This window comes from Drosophila subpulchrella, chromosome 2L (genome assembly GCF_014743375.2).
Source record: "Drosophila subpulchrella strain 33 F10 #4 breed RU33 chromosome 2L, RU_Dsub_v1.1 Primary Assembly, whole genome shotgun sequence".
Taxonomy (NCBI): Eukaryota; Metazoa; Arthropoda; class Insecta; order Diptera; family Drosophilidae; genus Drosophila; species Drosophila subpulchrella.
The window spans coordinates 535,932-558,337 of record NC_050610.1 but is presented as its reverse complement, the minus strand read 5'-3'; the positions used below and the strand labels follow the sequence as shown (position 1 = coordinate 558,337).

The window sequence follows — 22,406 nt, the reverse complement described above, 5'->3', positions numbered from 1 at the left end:
GCAGTCCAGCTCCGAGTCCCAATGGGCATATTGGACCTTGAGGAAGTGGGAGCCGGATTGGGAACGGGGTTGATCCGCTGATGCTGCAGGAAGTCGCCCAGCATCCTGGCCATGGCTTCTCCAACTGTTCCCATAGGGCGCCCTATTTTCCTCCTCCCTATAGAAGCCACCGCGTCCTCCAGCTCCGCCTAAGCTTCCAAGTAGCTGGTGGTTATGGTGTACGGAGTCCTAATGGAGAGGTCTTCGGAGATCATATTACTGGTGGTTCTGCTGAAAAGATACTTCTATTAGTAAAACGCAACCAAATTATTTTGGCTAGATCTTACTTTTTTTGCCAGGACACGCCCGGCAGGATGTCCATGTAGAGAGCGAAGTCCCACTCGGCATGTTCCTTCCCACTGGGATTCTCTAGTGGATCTCCTCCAGCACTTCAACTATTCTGCGGATTTGCCCCTGTTGTGGTATTGCTTCCTGTCGGTCAAATCCCACAATAATGGGCAACAGCTTGGATTAGGCGTCCTTTTTCATCTGCACTGACCTCCTTTAACCGTTTTTGGGGTTTTTCTTTCATTTAAAATTTTTAAATTCCCCACCGCTTCTGCACGAATACCGCCAAAGATTAAATTTCCTATTCCTTGGGCCGCGGCTAACGGCGTTCATCGAAAATTCACTCCCGAAATCTGGTATTTTTTCTGGTATTTCCTTAGCTCATCTGAGTACCACGCTTAAAAACAGACCCGACGAAAACCTTTAGCCGCCTGTTTGCCTCTCGCTCACTCCTATGGTTAGCTCGCGGTTTTCGTCGATGTGAGTAGTAGGCTTTAAGAGGAAATGTTTTCCCTCACATTTTAAACAATACAAGTTTTTTGTTGCAGAAGCACCCACTGTCTGAACAGACTATAAGAAAATACATCGATAATGCGCTGCCAAACATCGATGCTTAAAAAACATCACTAACATCTATATTTTCCACCACTAGGTGACTAAAATAACCAAACCAAAGAGAGTGCAACAGAGAAATTCTCAGCAAACACTGAAGTGAATTGTTTAAAATGTGACAATAGCAATTCAAATGTTTGCTAAGTAATAAACCAATAGTTGTTTTGATTTTTTTTTACCAAAACGTGTTAAGTGAATCGGTTACACAAGAGCGGGAGAGCAAAGGAAAAGTAAAAAAACAATGGAGCAGTCGTAAAAATTGATTAAGCAAAACAAATGAGAAGAGAGCGCAAAATGCACAAAATGGTTAAATTATTCCTCAGGTAATTTTATTCACAACAATAACAAGATTGCTCTTGTGCTCTCATTGTTGTTGTTTTGTTCTGGGCTCTCTCTTCGCGCATTTATTATTATGAATGACGTAAGCGCGCCTCTTTGGTGCCTCTACAAAGGCAATAACAACAATTTGCTTTTGTTGTTTTGCAAAGGAAAATAACAGAATCGTTTTTTTTACAGCGTGTGTGAGCTCCCCCTACACCCCCCTACACGCACAAGTAAAAGTGGCGTCGTTGGTTTTTTCTCGAAAAACGTGCTAGCCGCCTTAAGGGAGAAAAAAGAGAGCGCATCTCTCTTACAATATTATAACTTTTTTGGTCAATGACCTAAGCTTTTGGCCCGTTAGTTGGATTCATTTTGGTTTTTCGCCCATTTCCGTGCGTTTGCTATGAGCTAGTTCAAAAATTGTAGTTTATCTTCCAAAGTTTGTTACACCTTGCGAAGGTTAGTTTCGCCGTAGCGGTTGCCTCTCTTTACCTTTTCTTCGACCAACTGATCAAACTCAGTTAAAACAATTATGTAAATAGTAAAATCAAAATTTCATTTTCTTCGATTTGGGTTGGGCCTGGATCTAATTAAAAAGGTCCTAAAAGGTCCCATCTCTCCTTGAAAATTATTGGTTATTCATTGATATTAGCAGTAAGCATTTGTTCACTTACCGTAGATATCACAACTACACTTGTTTTACACTTGCGTCAAACCTAACTTAACCATCCCAAAACTACTCAAAAAGAAAGTTGACTTCGGCTAGCCGAAGTTGATAAAAGTATGTAGAAATGTTTCATTATTACAGATTGTTTGTTGTAGCTTAAGTAATATTTATTTTAAAAAATCAAGTACGCAGCTCCCACATCAAGACAAGATTACAATATACGAGAAGGAAATTATTAATATTTGTAAAAATATGGCACTAATTATATTATATATTATTCGTAACTCTGAAATATTGTACTTCTTAGAAGAAAATATACATATACGATCAAAATAAACGAAGATAAAATGTTTATACCCGTTACTCGTAGAGTAAATCGGTTATAGTTTCGTAGTAGATGGAAGCGTCTCCGAAAGTGTATGTATATATTCTTGATCAGGATCATTAGCCATGTCCGTCTGTCTGCCCGTCCGTATGAACGCTAAGATCTCGGAAACTATAAAAACTGGAATGTTTGGATTAACCATACAGACTAGGGGTTTTTGAGCAACGCAACTTTGTTTCAGGGAAGTGTGCCACGCCCACAATGATATACTTATGTGTACTTTTCGAAAAAGTTTCATCCTGATAGCTTAAAAACTGAGAGAAACGCCCACAAACGACTAGAACACTAAAACCCTTCTAGCTCCCACATTTCTTAACATTTTGTAAAAAGTTTGAGAATTTTTTCCTATTATCAATCCCTTTGTATCTACATGCCAAAAATGATTGAAATCGGACCAGTCATTAAAAAGGTTTAACCAAATAATAGTCAATATTTTGTAATTCAATCGAGATTGCACACGCCATGCAGCAAATAAACTGTTTTCACTAATACGCAACTGAGCCGCTAGGGGCGCTATAGACCAAGTGGCGCTATAGAAGGGGAAGATAGGTGGCACTATAGGCTAGGTGTGTTAGTGAAAAAAGCAGAGTTGCTGTAAGCATATCTCCATGCCTCTTGCACTCCCTTAAGCTGAGTAACGGGAATCTAATTGTCATCGATGAGGCCATCGACTATATGTACGTTTTCTCTTGTTGAAATTCATTTGCCAAGAAGTAACACAATATAGTTATCAGTTCAAAAACTAACAAAACGGTAAAGCACTTAAATATTCATTTTGAATAGGCATTCAAAATTTAAAAATCTTTTTTAATCTTTTTAAGATGTATTTTTGTAAATATATATACATAGTCATGCTTGTTAAAAAGAAATTTAAAATTAAAGACTTGGAAAACTATTAACTTAAGAATACCATGTATGTACAAAACACACAAACGACATGTGTTGCATTTAGAATTATGGACCAAAAAATTGATTTCACTTTCCCAACTTTGTCAATTTTTTGACATCGTTCAAAAAGAGTAAACAAGAAGGAAGAACGCTATAGTCAAATACCTTGACTATCAGATACCCGTTACTCAGCTAAAGGGACCAAAGGGAGATTGAAGTGGGCGTGGGACACTGAGGAAACACTGTTATTTGGAAAACGCTGTTATTTCGGAAACTATAAAAGCTACAATGCTGGGATTAGGCATGCAGATTCCTGAGATTCCTGCGCAGCGCAAGTTTGTTTTAGCAGAGTGCCATGCCCACAAACCGCCCAAAACTGTGGCTCCAACAGTATTGATGCTAGAATAAAAATTTTAACTGAAATGTATTGTTCTCATCAATACCTATCGATTGACTCAAAAAAAAAGATTGCAACGCCCACAAACCGCCCACAAACTTTAAAATATCTCGCAAACTATAAAGGATAGAGAATTGGGATCTCAGACTTAGATTCCCTAGCCTCGTACGCAGCGCAAGTTTGTTACGCAAATATGCCACGCCCACTCTAACGCCCACAAACCGCCCAAATCTGTGGCGCCTACAATTTTCATGCTAGATAAAAAATTTTAATTGATATATATTAGTCTCGTCAATACCTATCGATCGATCAAAAAAATTTGAGGCGCCCACTCTAACGTCCATAACGCTTAAATCTGTCTACCGCCGGTAGGTGGCGCATTTCAATATCGCTTTGCGTCTTGCATATCTCCATTTAGTCCAGCCCTGCAAGCATTTTCTATCGCGGAAGGCACTATTAAGTGACTTCTAGAAGATGAAAACGATCGTCCGCGATATCGCATTCGGATCGCGGAAGTGACTCCCGTCGGGAAAAAATGTGCCACTTCGGCGACACTTCTCGAAGTCACTTCTGCGTGACTTCTGGAAGTGTCGCCGAAGTGACTCCAAAAAGTGTCGCCGAAGTGGCACATTTCTTCCCGACGGGAGTCACTTCCGCGATCCGAATGCGATATCGCCGAAGTAACTTCTGGAAGTGTCGCCGTAGTCACTTATGGAAGTCACTCAAAAGTGACTTTACATATGCTTGTAGAAGATACCTAGAAGAGTCTTTCCCAATTGGAAAATCTTGAATAAAAAAATATTTTTTTTTATTTTTAATATTTTTCATTTATTTTTTGATTACGTGCTTTGTCCGCTTGTATACACGGTGCCTGGCATGTAGGAAATTTTGCTGAACAATGTTATTTAGGTCCAGCTAACCATTTCTAAAAGAAACAGAAACAAAAATTGTTTTTTGTTCAGTCAAAGTAAAAATAAAGTAGAATACATTATCTTTTACAATGAAATATGTTGAGAATCGTTGGATGCTGGGTCCGCAGTTACACGCCAAGTAATGTCCACAGCTAGCTTGTCCGTAAAAAGGTTTAAATAATCGTACAGCTCACGATAACCACGTAATTTCGCACGCTTTGTTGGGGGGACATTTAAATATGTTAAGCAATTAAAAACATTTAGAAAAAAACAAAGCTATATTTATAAAACGCACAAATTTGATACAAAACCGCACTGTCCACAGACAAATCACGCAACGTAATGACGCTCGGGCGAAAAATAACGGCGTGGGTCAAAAGGAAGACCCAAAAAATTTTCAGAAAAAAGGGGTAACGGAAAATTACCGAGACCTCTTTTTATAGCGTGTTTCACTCACTACTATCGTCTTTCTATCGCGCAGAAGTGTCTCAGAAGTTACTTCTTCGCGATACATGTATATTTTGTTTTTGTAAAATGTGTTCTATCGCGTTTCTATCGCGCAGAAGTGTCTCAGAAGTTACTTCTTCGCGATCCCAACCCTTTTTGTTTTTGTAAAATGTGTACTATCGCCTTTCTTTCGTCCAGAAGTGACTTAGAAGTGACTTCTACGCGATATATGTATATTTTGTTTTTGTAAAATTTGTTCTATCGTGTTTCTATCGCGCAGAAGTTACTAAGAAGTGACTTCTGGACGACAGGCGATAGAAATATCGCCCTTTTGCTTGCAGGGTATCTACGTTATACGTGAGCGAGCAGAGGATGGGCAGAACACTTCCCTATGCTCACTAGATAGGCCGCTGCCGACCCCTGATTTAGTCCATTTAATTGAGTAACGGGTATCTGATAGTCGAGGTACTCGACTATAGCGTTCTTCCTTGTTTTTATTTGTTTCGCAGTACGCTGTTTTGCAAGTTAATTTTGAGAAAACGCATTTTGAGTTATTTGGCTCGGTACCTAGGGCTTGGAGACTTGTCTACTAGATAAATCATCAATGTTTTTTAATGAAAGTTGTTTTTCCTTTAATGGCTTAAATTAGAATTCTTTTTTTAGACATACAAACATTAACAAAAGTAAACAGCCTACATAAAAAAGGTACTTTATTTACTGAGCGATTAAAACAAAACAAAAGAGATCTCTATAATAGAGTACCTCAACTAATAGATACCCCTTACTCACCTATGCAAGTACCAAAGCAACTGTTTCCGAGATTGCGCACCAGCTCCACCTAGCGCCAGTTACATTATTTGTTTATAACTTTTTAATCAAGAAAAAAATATCCCTTTATGCCATTAAAGTGATTTAAGGATTTTTTAAAGGGAACTTTATTGCACTCTATTTAAATACATTGAGTGTTAAAAAACGTTACTAATAATGTAAAACGTTAATGTAATGTATTGTCGATGCCATCGACTATCAAATACCCGTTACTCATCTGAGGGGGTGCAAGGGAAATAGAGATTTGCAAAAAGGAACGGTCCCCAAGATTGCACTTTATTTGCTTATAACTTTTTAATGAATGGAGCGATTTTAATTTTGGTTGGCATGTAGATGGGTGTTGATAATATGAACGAAGCTAGACAGGTTATGGGCGTTAAAGTGGGCTTGGACAGCTTGCGCTGCGAAAGAAGCTCAAGAATGCCAAGACCCAATATTCTAGCTATTATAGTTTTCGAGATCTGAGCGTTCATGGTCCTGATGAATAATATATACTTTATAAGGTCGGGCACTCGTCCTTCAGCCTGTCACATACTTTCCGACGAATCTAGTATATATGTACTAGAATTAAACAAAAAAGGATAAATAAAAAGTGGGGATCGAAAAACGTACACCAATAAACAAAATATAAACCACTATGCAGCACTTATGTACATATACTTAACAACCAGGAAGACAAGAACGGAATCTTAAATGCTTTTAAAAGTATATGTTTAAATGGCTTGTACATGCATAAATGTATATGTATAAAATAAGTAATCGCCGCGACATTATGGCTAGGTAAACACAAAGGCATCATTACTGAAGGTCGTTTTTGTTTGCATGCGATAAACTTTTTTGACTCAATAGCAAATATCACAAATGCTTACCCGAATGCTTCCCTGTGTTTGCGATTTGTATTATCTGTAGGCCTTTGTTATCCAGCCATTTGCTTATCTGAGCATGGCTGTTAATGCGTGTATGTGTGATGGTAACTTGATTGAATTGTTGTCAGTATTTTAGCCCCCAAAACAATCGACTGAATCTTATCAGCAACCGGATCATACACAACGGAGAATAAGGAAGGTACTACTTTTTACCTACAAAAGAACTATGTATTTGCCAAACATAAATACCTAGTTAAGGTTACTTAGTTAAAGGGTTATTGCAACCATTATTTAAGAAAACGCTGTAGTCGATGCCACCGATATCAAATAACAGATACTCAGCTTAGGGGAGTGCCAGGGAGATAGATATATACATATATACGTCTGTTCCCAAGATAGCACAATTTATTTGCTTATAACTTTTTAATGAACGGCCCGAGATGAAGAGTTTTTTGGCATGTAGTTATAGTAACAATAATCATCCCAACAAAATCTTTTTTATATTTTTTAAAGTAATTTAAATAAGTGGCTGCTTGACGGTTGATAGCGTTATGAATCTACATCCCAAATCCCAACTTTCGAGCGTTTTTTTTTCCGAGATCTTAGTGTTCATTCTACTATACCTTTTTAATCTACGAGTAATGGGTTTAAAAGTGAATTTTTTGGGCCAATAAAAATAGTGTAAAACAGTTAAAGTTAGGACTACTATGTTTAAGTTTTTAACGTATTTGGTTGTTCTTAGCCGGAAAATACCACTGTGTTGAGCACAATTAAATTTGTTTGTAAAATTTAAAAAATGTATTTATTCTTCTAAATTAATTTCATCCCCTTGTAAGTAATCCCCTTCCGATAAGATACACTTATGCATAAGCTTTTTCCAATTCTCGAAACATGCCAAACAGTTCTTTCCGGTATAGCAATCAGCGCCTTCTTTGGCTCAGCATTTCATTCATAGAATGCACCACGAAAATCGAACAAAAATTGTTATGACGACCTTGATTTTTCAACGCCATTGACGTGCTCTGTTCGGTCTGGCCCCGCCTTTAGGACGATATTCGCTTTATTGGTCGGTTGTTTCGGCATAAATCCAAGTCTTATCTCCCGTAATCACGCATTTGAGCTCGTCCTGCTAGTCATAAAGCATTGTTTTACACACATCAACGAGACGACTATTTTGCAAGAAATTGAGCGCTTTCGCTACCAACCGAGATTTGAATTTTCGTAGGCTCGTATGGACTTTCACAATGGTTTTCACAGATCCTTTTAATATTCCGATCATATTAGTAAGGTCTTTCACAGCGCCAGAGCGCTCCACGTCATCATCACGTTCTCGACCTCTTTGAAGTATTTTTCTCAAGAAAAAAAGAACTATCCCAATTGTTAGGCCCGCGAAGTTTTAATTGAAAAATCAGCTTACTTATTGCCCACAACTGCAGCAACGTCACACTTATAATAGTAACAAAACTATTTCTTTCTTACTTTCAAATTTGTTTTTCAAATAGTTTTAAATATACTTCTTAATTAGGCTAATTATTTTAATGCCTACCCCCTAATTCGAGTCCCGCTTTGCAGCTGGGATGTTGTGTGCATTTGTTGAACGTTCATTTTAGGTTTGTGTCTTTTGTACCTCAATGCTTGCAATGCCATTGCGGGCCCAACATTGTAATCCGCGAATATCCGGAACCGCAAATTAAATGTTTTCACCTTGTTTCAACCCATGGCAAGTAATTATTTAGGCTTAGATGGATTTATGGCCACCATATATCCCGAGATAACCCGAATGGCACCATCGCGAAATGCTCATAAAAGGCGCGTCTATGACAGCATCTCCGCTGGTGCCGTGCAAATTTGAGTATTTTTGGCCAACACAACAAGAGGGTAAAATAAAAATAAAAAGAAACTCAAAACAAAGAGACGAAACAAACGTCTTGGACATGTGCGCAAATCTTTTTGAACTTTCGCAATCGAAGCAAGTGCCAAGAGCAAACCCTGACATACATTATAATTTTTAGCAACGCCCTCTTTTTTCTAAAACTTTTTTTTATGAAACTTATAGTTTTATACCCGTTACTTGTAGGGTAATGGGGTATACTAGATTCGTCGGAAATCAACGCTGAGTTCTAGGAAACTATTAAAGCTAGAAAGGGATTTGGCATGCAGATTCTAGAGCTTTTTGCGCCTACTACCGCCCATAACGTTAAAATCTGTCTAGCGCCCACATTATTGAACACTTGTAAAAGTGTAAATGGAATTTTGTTTTGATTATCAATACCCATCTACATGCCAAAAATAGTTCTAATAGGACCATTCATTAAAAAGTAATAAGCAACCAAAGTGTTCTATTTTCGGAACAAGCGCTTTGCTGCTTGCATATCTCCATCTCCCTCGCTTCCCCTGTTGCCGAGTAACGGGTATCTAATAGTCGAGACCGCCTACTAGCGTTTTTTCTTGTTTGTTAATATTTCGTTCACCTACACGCGCGCCTAATCCCATTTCGAGCAGCATCAATAAATTTCCGACCTGGCAGACATAGTCAGATTTTTATTCACACGTTTTCTGTTTATCTGGGCGAGTTGAGTAGTATATACTGCCACAAATTTGGCTAAAATAGTCTTCAGCCCGCCCACAAACATATGTTGACACTCACGCACGAAATGGAGAAAGAAACGGTGCGGATATAATGTTTACCTGGTATCCCTATTTTAAGCGAAAAAACCTTTTAATGACGAAGGAAGGGAGTCCCATTATTAGTCACTTGACTCTTGGTCAAGTGCAATCTATGTTCACATTTTTCGGCCATGAGTAAGCGATTAGCAATTAGCAATTGGGAGCACATCGGTTTTAACCAGTCAAATTAGTCACTTTTTGATACCAATCCGTTGTCATAGAAATACAAGCTAAGGTAGAGTTAATTTGAAACATATTTTTCTTTATCAATCGATTTCTTTCTATTTTGCTTTCGAACTTATGTTCTGTAATAAAGTTAAGATCTTTACCTTAAAAACGGATTCCACTTTTAATACGAACTGTAGATATGGTTGACTTTCATTTGAGTTTCCATTTGATTGCGAAATCAAAGAAAGTCAAATACACAAACACCAAAACAAACACACAAAAAGAGAAAGCCCGGTTTCCTAAAATAATAGTATCAATTTGTAAAATTGTGGCTACAAATTATGACTTGATAATGGTAAAAAATTAGAAAACCCAACTAGCTGTATAAACTGCCATCGATAGTTATTGACAAATTAAATTAAATAAAATGTGCGTTACAGTGGTGTGGCACTAGGATGAAGTAAGCATGGGCTTCCTAGGCACTATTAAAATCAACGTGTACAAAGTTAGTAAACGTCAAATTCTAACTCTCATAGCTTCAACAAGGAAGAACGCAATAGTGGGCGTGGCAAACTTTTTTTTGTAAATCAATCGATAGGTATTGACGAGACAAATACATTTAATATAAAAATTTGTTTCTGGTATACAAACTGTGGTCGCCTGTTTTGGGCGAATTGTGGGCGTCAGAGTGAGCGGAAATTTTTTTCTTTTCTTTTTTTGACGAATCTTATATATTTCAGTTGAAATTTATTTTCTAGCATTAAGAAAGTGGGCGCCACAGTTTTGGGCGGTTTGTGGGAGTCAGAGTGGGCGTTGCATGTCCGAGTAACAAAGTTGCGCTGCGTACGAAAATAAGGAATCCAAATCTCAACCCTTTAGCACTAATAGTTTCCGAGATTAAAGCGTTCACACGGACAGACAGCCAGTCGGACATGGCTAGATCGACCCGGATGTGATGCTGATCAAGGTTATATATTCATTATGGGGTCGGAGACGCTTCCTTCTACCCGTTTCATACTAATCCCCGAATACAATATACCCCTTTTTCTCTACGAGTAACGGGTAAAAAATTAAAAAAAAATTGAGGAATGAAAACACTATTATTTTGTTTAAAAAAAGGCAACCTACGCCCAGATATTTTTATACCCGTTACTCGTAGAGTAAAAGGGTATACTAGATTCGTCGGAAAGTATGTAACAGGCAGAAGGAAGCGTTTTCGACCCCATAAAGTGTATATATTCTTGATCAGGATCACTAGCCGAGTCGATCTAGTCATGTCCGTCTGTCCGTCTGCCCGGATGAACGCTGAGATCTCGGAAACTATAAGAGCTAGGCTATTGAGATTTAGCGTGCAGATTCCTGAGCTTCTTACGCAACGCAATTTTATTTCAACAGCGTGCCACGCCCCTCTTACGCCCACAAGCCGCCCAAGCCTGTGGCGCCCACATTTTTCATGCTATATAAAAAATTTTAACTGAAATGTATTGGTCTCGTCAATACCTATCGATTGATCCAAAAAAAAGATTTTCCCACGCCCACTCTAACGCCCGTAACGCTTAAATCTTTGCTGCTTGCATATCACCATTTCCCTTTGGTCCCTTTAGCTGAGTAACGGGTATCTGATAGTCGAGGTACTCGAGCGTTCTTCCTTGTTTTCTACTTTAAAGTCAAAAAATGAACTTCAATTAAGGTTGTATTTGGGTGTTAGAAATCACAGACTTATTTAAGTCCATCATGATTGAGTCAATGGACGGTCCAAAGTATAGTCTATAATATGAAAAATTGTTAACATTCAAATTTTCATCTAATCGTACAAAGGCATTTGGCCACTCGAAAAATTAACTAGGGCGTGGACTCGCGGAACTGGGTCAGCTCCGTTTTTTTTTTGACCCGGTTTCAAATCTTGTATAAGACATGTTTTTTTTCTATTTTGTAAATTGTAGTAACATTAGTAAATGAATTTTACAATTGAAAAACTTGCGACTCACTTACTCCCGAAGGCTCGAACCGGGGTCCTCTCGCTTTGATAAAAAATCGAACTCAAATCACCCATCTGGTGAGTGGAACGTTCTCCCACTGGCTAATATCTGATATGTTTGCGAGCATTTCAGACTTCCCAAATTTAATTTTTTTTCAAGAAACTACAACAATATTTTAACGTACTTCGGTTTATCTTGAAAATTTTTTAATTTAGCGCGCCCTTTTTGAACACTTTCTTTTCTTTAAAAATTAAAGTGACTTTTTCTTTTTTTCATATATTCCTTAAAGATAATATTATATAGCCCTTGACATACAGACAAATTTATAAGGTAAATGGACTATTTCGCACTATTGATTCCTTACATTTGATGGCCTTAAATTAAACATTTATGTCCATTTTTTCAGATTCCATGTCCATGTTTCCTTAAATCTTTCTGAGTGTACCTTCTACCAATTATGCCCTACCTGTTTTGGGTGATTTCCTTATATTGTATCGTAGTTAAAAAAAATATTTATAAAACTTAAAATTGTTATTAATATTAGGATTAGAGTAACTATTTTTGATATCTAATTGACTATTCAATATTGCAATACCAAAATACACGCATCAATACACGAAACCATGTTAGTAGAAGCTTAACTATTAAATAGTTAACAGAACTATCTTGTTAGCGGAATTTGGCTATTTGCATCTTAATCACTCGGTGGGAACTTAAGCCTTAAACGAACAAAATTACTGGTTGTACTTTATTTGGTGTGAAATCGATTTGGACCACTTTTTGTGCGGTGCGAATTTATATTTTACCCTGGTCAACGAAAATTGTTAGACAATCGAGAGTGGCCCACGCGCAACGTGAGTTTGGGCTTCTTCCTACTAAACTTGCGGTGTTGGTCAAGTTTTTGCCTTTTGATTGATAGTTGTTTGTTTTGAGCGTGTGCTGGGAGGGAAAGAGAGGGCTTCTCTTCCCTGGGCCTCTCGCTCGGCCTCTCCGATTCTCGAGTGCTCTCCTCTCTTCGCAGAGGCGATCGATGCTCGAAGTACTTGGGGGACTCTTGGGTTGTGCGACTCATTCGCTTGCGTTCATTCGACGCGTTAACAACGTTGCGTATACGCCTCGTCGGCCGCGTTGCATGAGTGTTGGTGAGCCGTCGCCTTTAGCGCGTGTGTGTTCGTGCGGGTCTCTTCTTGAGTTCTCTTGATATTTACGAATAATATTCAGCCGACTTCCGTTCCGATCGCATATAAAACCGCGCCTGTGTGCGCCATATAAAATCATTTCTAAATTTATAAAAACAAACGCGTATACACACACTCACCCTCCCGCCCAAAAAAATCAATTTAATTTGTGCAAGACGTAACGCTTTAAGATGTATATTTATGCATAAATATTTGCCAAAAGAGCACCCACACGCAAAAAACAACCGAGTGCTAGCTAAACAACACACAAATGGAAAATAAAATGTAGAGATTTATTTTGGCCAGACAAAAGTCGTAGCACACACACCTTTACCAAGTGCTTCTGCTGCATTTGAACTATATTTATTGTTTGCCTTTTTGCTTTCTATATGAGTTTTTGAACATTGTTTATTTTCACATAAATTCTTCAGTTGAAAGTGAAAGCGGCGTCGCCCCATCGTCGTGAAATGTTGTTGCCGGCGAGTTGAGATCGCAGACGGACAAGTTATGCCAATGGCTAAGATATTCCGCAGAAACTGACAATCGAATGCAAAAGCAGGGACGAACATGAACTTCTAAACATTGAATTGACAGCTCCCAAAACGAGATCCACGCAAAATGCGCTTGCAACATCGTTATGCCAGTAATCCGACCACAAATACGAGTAATAACAGCACGATAAGTAACGGGAGCAGCAGCAACAATACCACCATTAGGCGGACCAAGAAGTTAGGTGGCCAGAACATTACCAAGCTGCGCTCCGCCAAACAGTCGGCCAGCCCCAAGTCCCCAACCACGATGCCACCCGCAACCCCCCTCAGCCGGCACCACCAGATAATGCTGGACAAGGAGACGGAATCGGAGTCGGACAGGGAACCGGCGGCACTGTCGTCGAGGAGCCCAGGGCAGGAGGTCGGAAGCGAGGAGACCACTACCACCACCACTTCGGTGGAGCTGCGGTCCTCGGCCAGCTCGCATTATAGGGCATACGCCACCATCCGGAGCAACTCGACGTCGGCGATCCTCCATCAGGCCGTCCTGCCCCCCCTCACCTCCGCCGGAATGCTGTACGCCCGCCCCCGCACCCTCAACGTCCACAATGTCTGCCAGACGCCCGCGCAGATAACGCAAATGTTCTTCGGGTATGTTTCCGTTTGTTTTCCTAAGTTTGGCTCGTGGGTGTTACTAACTGACTAACAAGCGATCTTACACGTTTATCACCGTTAAAGTATAACATCATGAAGTTTAAACCAACTTAAGAATTACATTTTATGCTTCCTTTCCATCGCATAAAAGTGTTTGTTTTCTTAGCCCTACACTTGTTTGTTTTGCTTGTCACCTTTAAATAAATACTGAATGTGCTTATGATAGAAGTGTACTTCTATTCCCAGATCATTTTGCACTTCGATAGTAAGTAAGCATTCATACTAAAACAAATAATTTCAACCTAAAAATTGGTATCCATATAAAGGTATTACGGCTCTTAAATGCGGGAATCAGCACGAATGCTATACTTTTTTATGTTTATGTGCATATTTTGCAAGCCATGTCAGTACTTCAAACTAAGGGTAAATATTTGGATAGGAAGAGAATCATAAAGTCAAGGATATAAACAAAACTTTGTTTTACAGTTTGCCCATTCATCATTCTCATCCATTGCTGGTTAATTGTGAGGTCAAGCTCTCTGCACTTACGCAAGGTCACCCAAAAGACAATCCAGATGTGAATAAGCATTAGCATAAATATTTATGGGTAGTTCAATAAGTGTATGGGTCTTGAGGTGATGTAGTGAGATTGCGGATAAAAAACAGGGAAACTACGGGGTAAAATCATTTTTAGGTTCATTATCGATCTTAGGTAGTTGAACTCTATCCCCTTTCATTAATAAAGACATAAGCCGAGTTTGTTTGACATTTTAGGGTTACTCACTTTATTAGCCATTATCCGCTCGTTGTGCATTATCCGATAAGTTCAACACGCCGTTGGCAGAGATTTATATGGTGGGCGTTGCGATCTGCCACGCCCCCTTGCATGCGAGAACTGCGATCCGCCGTTTGGTGCGCTCGTTCTTGAAAGATTTTGTCATCGTTATTTTAAACTGATATATTTATATTGCGCGCGCTCGAAAGCAGAGAACGAAAAATATTCAATTAAATAAAATCACCACCTCTCCCCGGGAATTGTTGGGTCTCCATTTTTGTCACTGTGTGAAAATTCATTGAACTTGATCTTTGTGTGATGTTTTTTGGTTTTTTGTTTATTTATTTTTGTAGTCTCCATACCCAGCAGCGTGTGTATTGCATATACTTATTTTTCTTGCCTTTTATCAATTGGATTGAAATTCAAAATAATAACAAAGCATTAAAATGTCAAAGCGCGCTGTAAACACGATCTCGCCAGCATCGAGTATCGAGTGCGATTGCTGGTATCGGATACATGCTGTAGATTGGATATTTGTCTCAATTTGCATATAATAAAGTCATAAATAAGGCAGCAAATTGTCACTTTTATAACGTACTTATTGAGCACATTGCCTTCAGCAATGGAAGTTATATTAGTTGGCATAATAACGAATATGTGATGCCCTGCAAAATTGAAATATTTAAAAAAAATTGGTATGCATTATAAGCACTTTCTGATAGTGCTTACCACTCACTCTTAAAAACCGACTAACTGAATAGTATCATTATCACCTATAAACACACAAGCTTGTTTTAATCAGTGGCTGGGTTATTTGGTTGCACGCCAGATAACCATGAAATCCAAGCTTACAGCCGATTTTGTGGACCGAATTTTATATACCTCGTGAGTTGCCTTTCAGATCATGAAAAATAAAGAAAAAGATACTGCCACAAATTCTATTCGAGTTGAAGAACCACACCCAAGCCCATAGAGCTAGCTGCGGGGTATGAAAAAAGTGCGATTCATCGAACGCCTGGCTATGTGGCTATCGCTCTCCCGCCTTCCACCGTCTTCGTGGCCGATGATGTTATGGCTGAAATTTAATTTTAGCCATGATCTATTGTAGACTGACCTTCTTCGTGACACACTCGATTTGTAGATCCATATTGTGTGCGGCACACGTGTTGTCGATTTGCAGAGTATTACACAGAAGGCTTGGTCATTTTTCTGCCCATTGAGATGGATAAAAAAGCGTCAACTAATTTCAACTCATAAATCACGGACCGGCGCGTTCATTAAAGACTTTATGACGCTCACAGAAAAATTCAATTAAAAGAGCTGGATGCTTTTGGCATTGTTTTTATTTCGCCTTAATTTAATTTTATGGATGCAACCATAAATCAACCATTGGTCGGGCAAAAGTCTTCATGATGAGTTTATCAAAGGCTTTTCAATTCAACCGAATGCCGCATTCTTTGTCAATTACTCTAGTAGCATTATTTGACTTGTTTTGATGTCTACCCCTTTATTGTTTTGTTATTCCTCTTGACGTAAAGTGCATTTATCAATTTGTTTTTTCCATATACATAGATTCATTTGTCCTCTCTTTTTACTGCCTCGTATTACTATGATTTATTATGACTTGATTATGTAATAAATGGAATAGGCAAGTGTCTTAATTCTTTTAATCAACTTTATTCATAACACCAGTTTACAAAAAAAAATTGATGAAATACGCACTTCAGGAAACCTTTGTTTTCCGGTAAGATACATCTCCCTGATTAAGAAAAGGGCATTTAAAATTTTTTCTATGGTACCAATTTTTTTTAAAGTGTAAAAAACGTTTTTCGCACTTTTTTATTTTTTAACTCGAGTTGTGATAAACCGAATTCGGTCATTAAAGACTCATTTTACAGGTAATGGAATGCCCTTTAACTTTCTTGTACACATCGTTGAGTTCCATTCATTAGTTTAGAAGCTACACTTCGTCAAAGTTGAAAAAGTTGGAAAAAATGCAAAAACGCTGGCATAAATTGCTTCTTTAAAAATACACGCCTAAAAACCGAAATTAGTTTTATGTTGTTTTCTTAAAGGCTGAACTTTAACGGAGAATATAAGCCATTGATCACGACAATCCGTTGGTAAATCGATTTTTTACAGATTTTTAAACGTATATACCCAAGTTCAGTGTTCGGGAGCAGCGGCCGTTAAACATTATTTTAAATTTTCAGTGTTGGGGAACGTAAGATTTTGGTGCAAGTAGTTATGCATAACGTCAGTTTCTTTGCTATTAGTGCTGGGCAAGCTAAAAAGGATGCGATTGCAGTTACAAGGAAATCATTTTCATATATTTTTAGCAAGAAATTAGCAAGGAAACTGACGTTATGCACTACAACTTGCACCAAAATCTTACGTTCCCCAACACTGAAAATTTAAAATAATGTTTAACGGCCGCTGCTCCCGAACACTGAACTTGGGTATATACGTTTAAAAATCTGTAAAAAATCGATTTACCAACGGATTGTCGTGATCAATGGCTTATATTCTCCGTTAAAGTTCAGCCTTTAAGAAAACAACATAAAACTAATTTCGGTTTTTAGGCGTGTATTTTTAAAGAAGCAATTTATGCCAGCGTTTTTGCATTTTTTCCAACTTTTTCAACTTTGACGAAGTGTAGCTTCTAAACTAATGAATGGAACTCAACGATGTGTACAAGAAAGTTAAAGGGCATTCCATTACCTGTAAAATGAGTCTTTAATGACCGAATTCGGTTTATCACAACTCGAGTTAAAAAATAAAAAAGTGCGAAAAACGTTTTTTACACTTTAAAAAAAATTGGTACCATAGAAAAAATTTTAAATGCCATTTTCTTAATCAGGGAGATGTATCTTACCGGAAAACAAAGGTTTCCTGAAGTGCGTATTTCATCAATTTTTTTTTGTAAACTGGTGTAATTGGCAAAAGCGACCCATTCGGTAGAATTCAAATGTAAAATATAAATTCAAATCATTCACAATTTCCGGTTGAGCTTGTTGTCGGGCTTATCCGAAATGCAGGGAGCTGCATGGTGCTATTGTGAGAATGATATTTTCTGTATTTTTAGAAGTGTTTTAACTGTTGGGCCCCTTTATCCGGAACAATAAAATAACCAAGTAGCCGGGTTTTCTTCTGAATTAATGACTTTGCTTACTAATATGTCACAAACAAGTTGTGAGGAAAGTTTATATGTGTATTATATGTTTAGAGTTTAATTTTTTATTAAAATAAAATTGTTAGCGTAATCTATAAGACCGAACTAAGTTAACCTTATTGCCTTCTATGGATATCACCCGCAGTACCGAATCGTTCATTTGATCAGAAGCATATCTTTTATACCCTTTGCAGCAGAGTCATTTATCAAAAACCTTAACAATTGCAATCGATGTCAGGTAGATAATGCCGCCAATAGAAATCGGGAGAATTCAATTAGGAAAATTACTCGCACACCCAATTCTCACACAACTCTCGTTGCGGAACTGCGGCACGTTGGCAAATAAATAGTAATAAATGTGCTGGGAAATGCATTAATAGGCTAAGCAAATGGTGGCATTAATTATTCAGTCGACATAATTGAGAAACGTGCTGTAAACAATTAATTGAAATTGAAAGACTGCAGAGATCCGTGTGCTGTAAACACATCCAGAACCAAACATAAATATCGTATAACGAGCACTGAGCTAATCGTTTAAAAATAACAACAATCTAGGCGGCAGAATGCAGATTGCAGTTGGCTGGAATAAGAACCTAAGAATAGTCCAGGCTATCAGAACTACATTACATATATAGATGTCCCTCTTTAAAAGGCCAAATTGTAACAAAGTCAGAAAGTTTCGATAACCATGTATTCCTTATTGATCCCCGATAATGTCACCGATAAAGTCGAAATGTGATTGTAGTGGATGAGCCAATCAATTGATGTTGTCACCTCTAAAACAGTTTTCACATTTATTTGGTTTGATAAAGCCAGAAGGGGACATATATAGGATCCATATACCTTCAAAAGCCTTTGAAGTCATTTATTGAAGTCAAACTTTGATCAAATATTTCCAAACAAATCAAATTTTATTTAACTTGACGGCAACGCAAATGATATGGTCTTTAGGGGTGACCGTGTCGTGTCTTATGCAGCATTTGAATAATTGATAAAACATTAGATCAGTATTGTACTCAAAATGAAAAGATGTTTACTTCATAACTGAAGCTAAAATTATTTATAGCATTATAATGAGCAAGTTTTCATAGATTCACTTTATTCCCTTTGGATATATATATTTTTTTTTGAGCAATATCTACTTGTGATGATCTTGGCTAAAGATCACTCACTTTGCACTTGTGCCATTTTCACGGTCAAATCGAACAGAGTTTTGGCTACATTCACTGCTATGCCCCCGGCCATTTAAATTTTCGATATGCAAACTAAAAAGCGCTTTAACAATGTTTTCTTTTTTCATTGTTTACGAGCGTCTATTTATTTGGTTTGCAGTCGTCGCTTTGTTTACGCGAGCATGTTCTAAAAATAATATGCATCATCCAAAGTCAAAAGAAAGTGTGAATTTTTGAGGGCCATATAACTGAGGCTACTTCATAATTTACAAAGCAAACACACAAACAGCTAAAATGTAAAAAGAAAATTGAAAAAGCACAAATATTTGATAGAAATATATAAAGAAATGCAAAAAATAAGATATATATGGCAAAAGAAGCGGCAAAGCAGTGTATTATTTTTTAGAATATCATTTTATGGCAGGGTTTCATTTTGTGTTGTTTAAATATTATTGTTATAAATCAAAAAAAATATATTTTAATTGGCTAAAATGGAATATGTATATATATAACTCCTTAATTCGATGTTTAAAAAAAATACAATTTCCTTTTAGAAAAGAATAATTTTAACTTTGCACCTCGAACTGACTCACATTTCACATCATTTTGCCTTTTGTTCACTTGCTAGAGGAAACCAGATGTCGCCCAATGCCTCACTTACCTTGCGCAAAAACCAATTTGTGTACTCGGTACTATAATATGTGGGTTTGTGTGCCTCGATCGCTCCGATCTGGGCTTTCGGTTCTTTGTTAGTCGACCGAAATATGTAACCTATTTATTTTTGAAATGTTGACCTCATACGCACTGTGTTGCTTAAGTGGGAGTAAATCGATAGCGACCAAATGTGTCGATGACAACTTCATTTAGCGCAGCATGTGGACGGATGATTGAGTGACTGAATGATTGAGGGACTGATGGAGTGGCAAACTGACAGGGTGACAGTTCGTAGGCCTTTGCGGGGCTTTTGTTCTAGGCCGATAGAGAGAGCGGCGATGGTCGTCGAGTGTCGGTTCACTATCTCGATACTTTCAATCAGAAAACGATAATTCATGACATCACCATCGTCATCATCATCATTATTGCTATCGGCAACCGTCCGTAACAGTCTACTCCCCAAGTTCTACCCCTTTCCGCTTGAGTGGCACGCTTAATTAGTAATTTAACACAATATTAAATAAATGTGAGCCCTCTGGTTTGACCCCCTAGCTCGCCGCCCCTGTCTCGCGTTGTAATTCCTATTAATACAATCCACTCTGACTTTTGTTTCTCTATGACATCAAAAGTTCGTGAGCTCGGGCGGGCAATTTTCTCATAATCGGAATTTCATCGAGAACTATGTTAAGTTGCCGTCCGTGTGGAGCGATTCAAAAGCTAAACTGAACCCAGAATGAAAAGCGGCGGAAAGAAGCATTGCACACGAAGAAAGGCAAATCAGTTTCCCGTTTGCTCGTCTAATGAGCAGTCGTGTGCCTGCATCTCGGCTTTATACTCGCCTTTTAAAAACTGCTCACGGATATCGGACTAAATTCAAACCCGCAGGAAGAATTATCGGGCTTGTTTGTATTTTAAAGCAAAAACTTCCGCACATCATTTTATTTTGGTAAACCTTTTTTTATTTAATAATTTTTTCAGCAAAAGAAAATATATTTCTCTCTCGAAGTTAGGGCACCCAAACTGATATCATAAATGTATAAAAAGCCGAAAACCACAGCTTTATCAGTAAATTGTAGCTTTATTCAAGAAAGGAAGCCAGCTTCGTCAAGCCGAAGTTAACATTCTCTTGCATCTTAAATTATATCAAGCAAGACTTGTAAATATATAAAAGGCAGTGAACGTGTAGGTGTTGGGATAAATGCCCCAGGTTATTAGCCTAGTTTTAGTTATACCGAGAATTCGCGTCGAATGACGCCTCATTTGTTAAAATCCGATGCTCCGTTTAAAAGTTATTCCGTAAGCAAGATTTTGGGAGACTTTCCAAAAGTGTACTTATTCAGAAAGTGTATTTGTTTAGTCGAATTTACAAACATTTTTCGTAACAACATTGATATCAGAACTTTTGTATGTTGATGACCCCTTAACTCGTTTGTATTTGATACTAATAGTCGTTAAAACCCCAGAGTAGAAGATAAAAAAACAAAAAAAAAACTAACAACGAAGCTAGAAAATGAGTTCTATTACTTTTTTAAGCATTCCTATGAAAGCTTTAGGACATAGTTAGGCTTATGTAGTTCTGACAATGGGAAGAAGACTTTTGGGAAAGTTCCGTGCCGTTAGCTTTAAAACTGGGAGACTATAAATAAATATACCCTATGGGGTCGGAATGTCATCTACTGCATTGCGAAATTCTGACTGAAATCACAACGCTCTCTGCAAGGGTATAAAAACAAGAAATGAAATAAGCTTGATAAAACGTTTTTTTTAGCATTTAATTTAATATTTTGAAAAAGAAAGTATTATTTTTATTTCGGATTTTGAATACACATGTGTATTCACGAAAGAAAAAGCTAACTCGAGGTTAATTTTCAGTACAGACACAGCAAAGCCTCTTTTTTTTTTTATGAAACCGTCAATCATTTTTTATTTCTTTTTTGAAATTAGACATTTTTTTGTTGCCCTACGCTAAAAATGTGAAATGGTAATATTGACTCATTATTCTTTTTTATTCTTAGTAAATATTCTTAGTAAATAATTAAATTAAAGAAACGAATGGTTGCTTTGATTTCCCAGGGAAAAGTCCCGCTCTAAATTTTCCCGTGTTGTTCGGCGTACATGTTCTTTTTCGGGAGCATGATCGAATCGTGTTCGTTTTCCAGCAGAACAGATCGACTGTTCTAAACGACTCCCCTTTGTCCAGCCATGAGAATTTGCTATTTGATTAGATTAGATGGCAGCTTGATAGTGAAAATCACATTGTACACTCCAGAAAACCCAAAAGATTGGAAATCAGACAGTTAGTTTACCCAATACAGGCCAATCCATTTTTCGTCTGGCCTCCAATCATTTGGACGGAATTCCTGGGCGAACACGAGAAGTGTTTGCGAAGGTAAACAAATTACTCGGTAGTGATATCATGGCGCTCTACAAATAGGGTATACAATCGAATAAATAATAAATAAATGCAAGCATGGGGAGTGTACGAAAGAAATATATAAATACGAAATACGAATGGTAAAGTGTGAAGCTTTAAAAATAAACGTTGATGTCACAAGCCGAGCAGACGAGCACAATAAAAAACAGGAGAAGCCGCTGGCGAATCGCAGAATAAAGCGAAAATAAAAGGTTATAGGACAACGACTCTGTAATCAAGATATGAGCCGTACAACTAAGCAACTAAACCGATTCTCAGACAAACGATGACGCTATATCTTCTGCAGACGATGGTCTAACTGCTTTGTGAAAGCTTTGCCCCATTGTTGATGTGAAAATTCTGGCCATGATTGCCCAGTCTCTATAAATAGGCGCTGGTCGAAAGCCGACGTCGGCAGAAGCCACGCTTTTTAG

General features: G+C 37.9%; 1 protein-coding gene across 3 annotated transcripts in view; it reads left to right on the top strand.

The window, feature by feature from the left end:
* The first annotated feature begins 995 nt into the window (after window positions 1-995).
* Window positions 996-22,406, top strand: part of LOC119546790 — a 33,699-nt gene continuing 12,288 nt past the window's right edge. The window contains exons 1-2 of one of the 3 annotated variants that reach the window (XM_037853348.1): window positions 996-1,262; window positions 13,073-13,783. In XM_037853348.1, coding sequence (XP_037709276.1) covers window positions 13,260-13,783 — 524 coding nt within the window. In that variant the 5' untranslated portion in view covers window positions 996-1,262; window positions 13,073-13,259. Of the gene's footprint in view, window positions 1,263-13,072; window positions 13,784-20,366; window positions 20,506-22,406 lie in introns of those variants that run through there. The other 2 variants (XM_037853351.1, XM_037853352.1) reach the window with 2 other exon arrangements.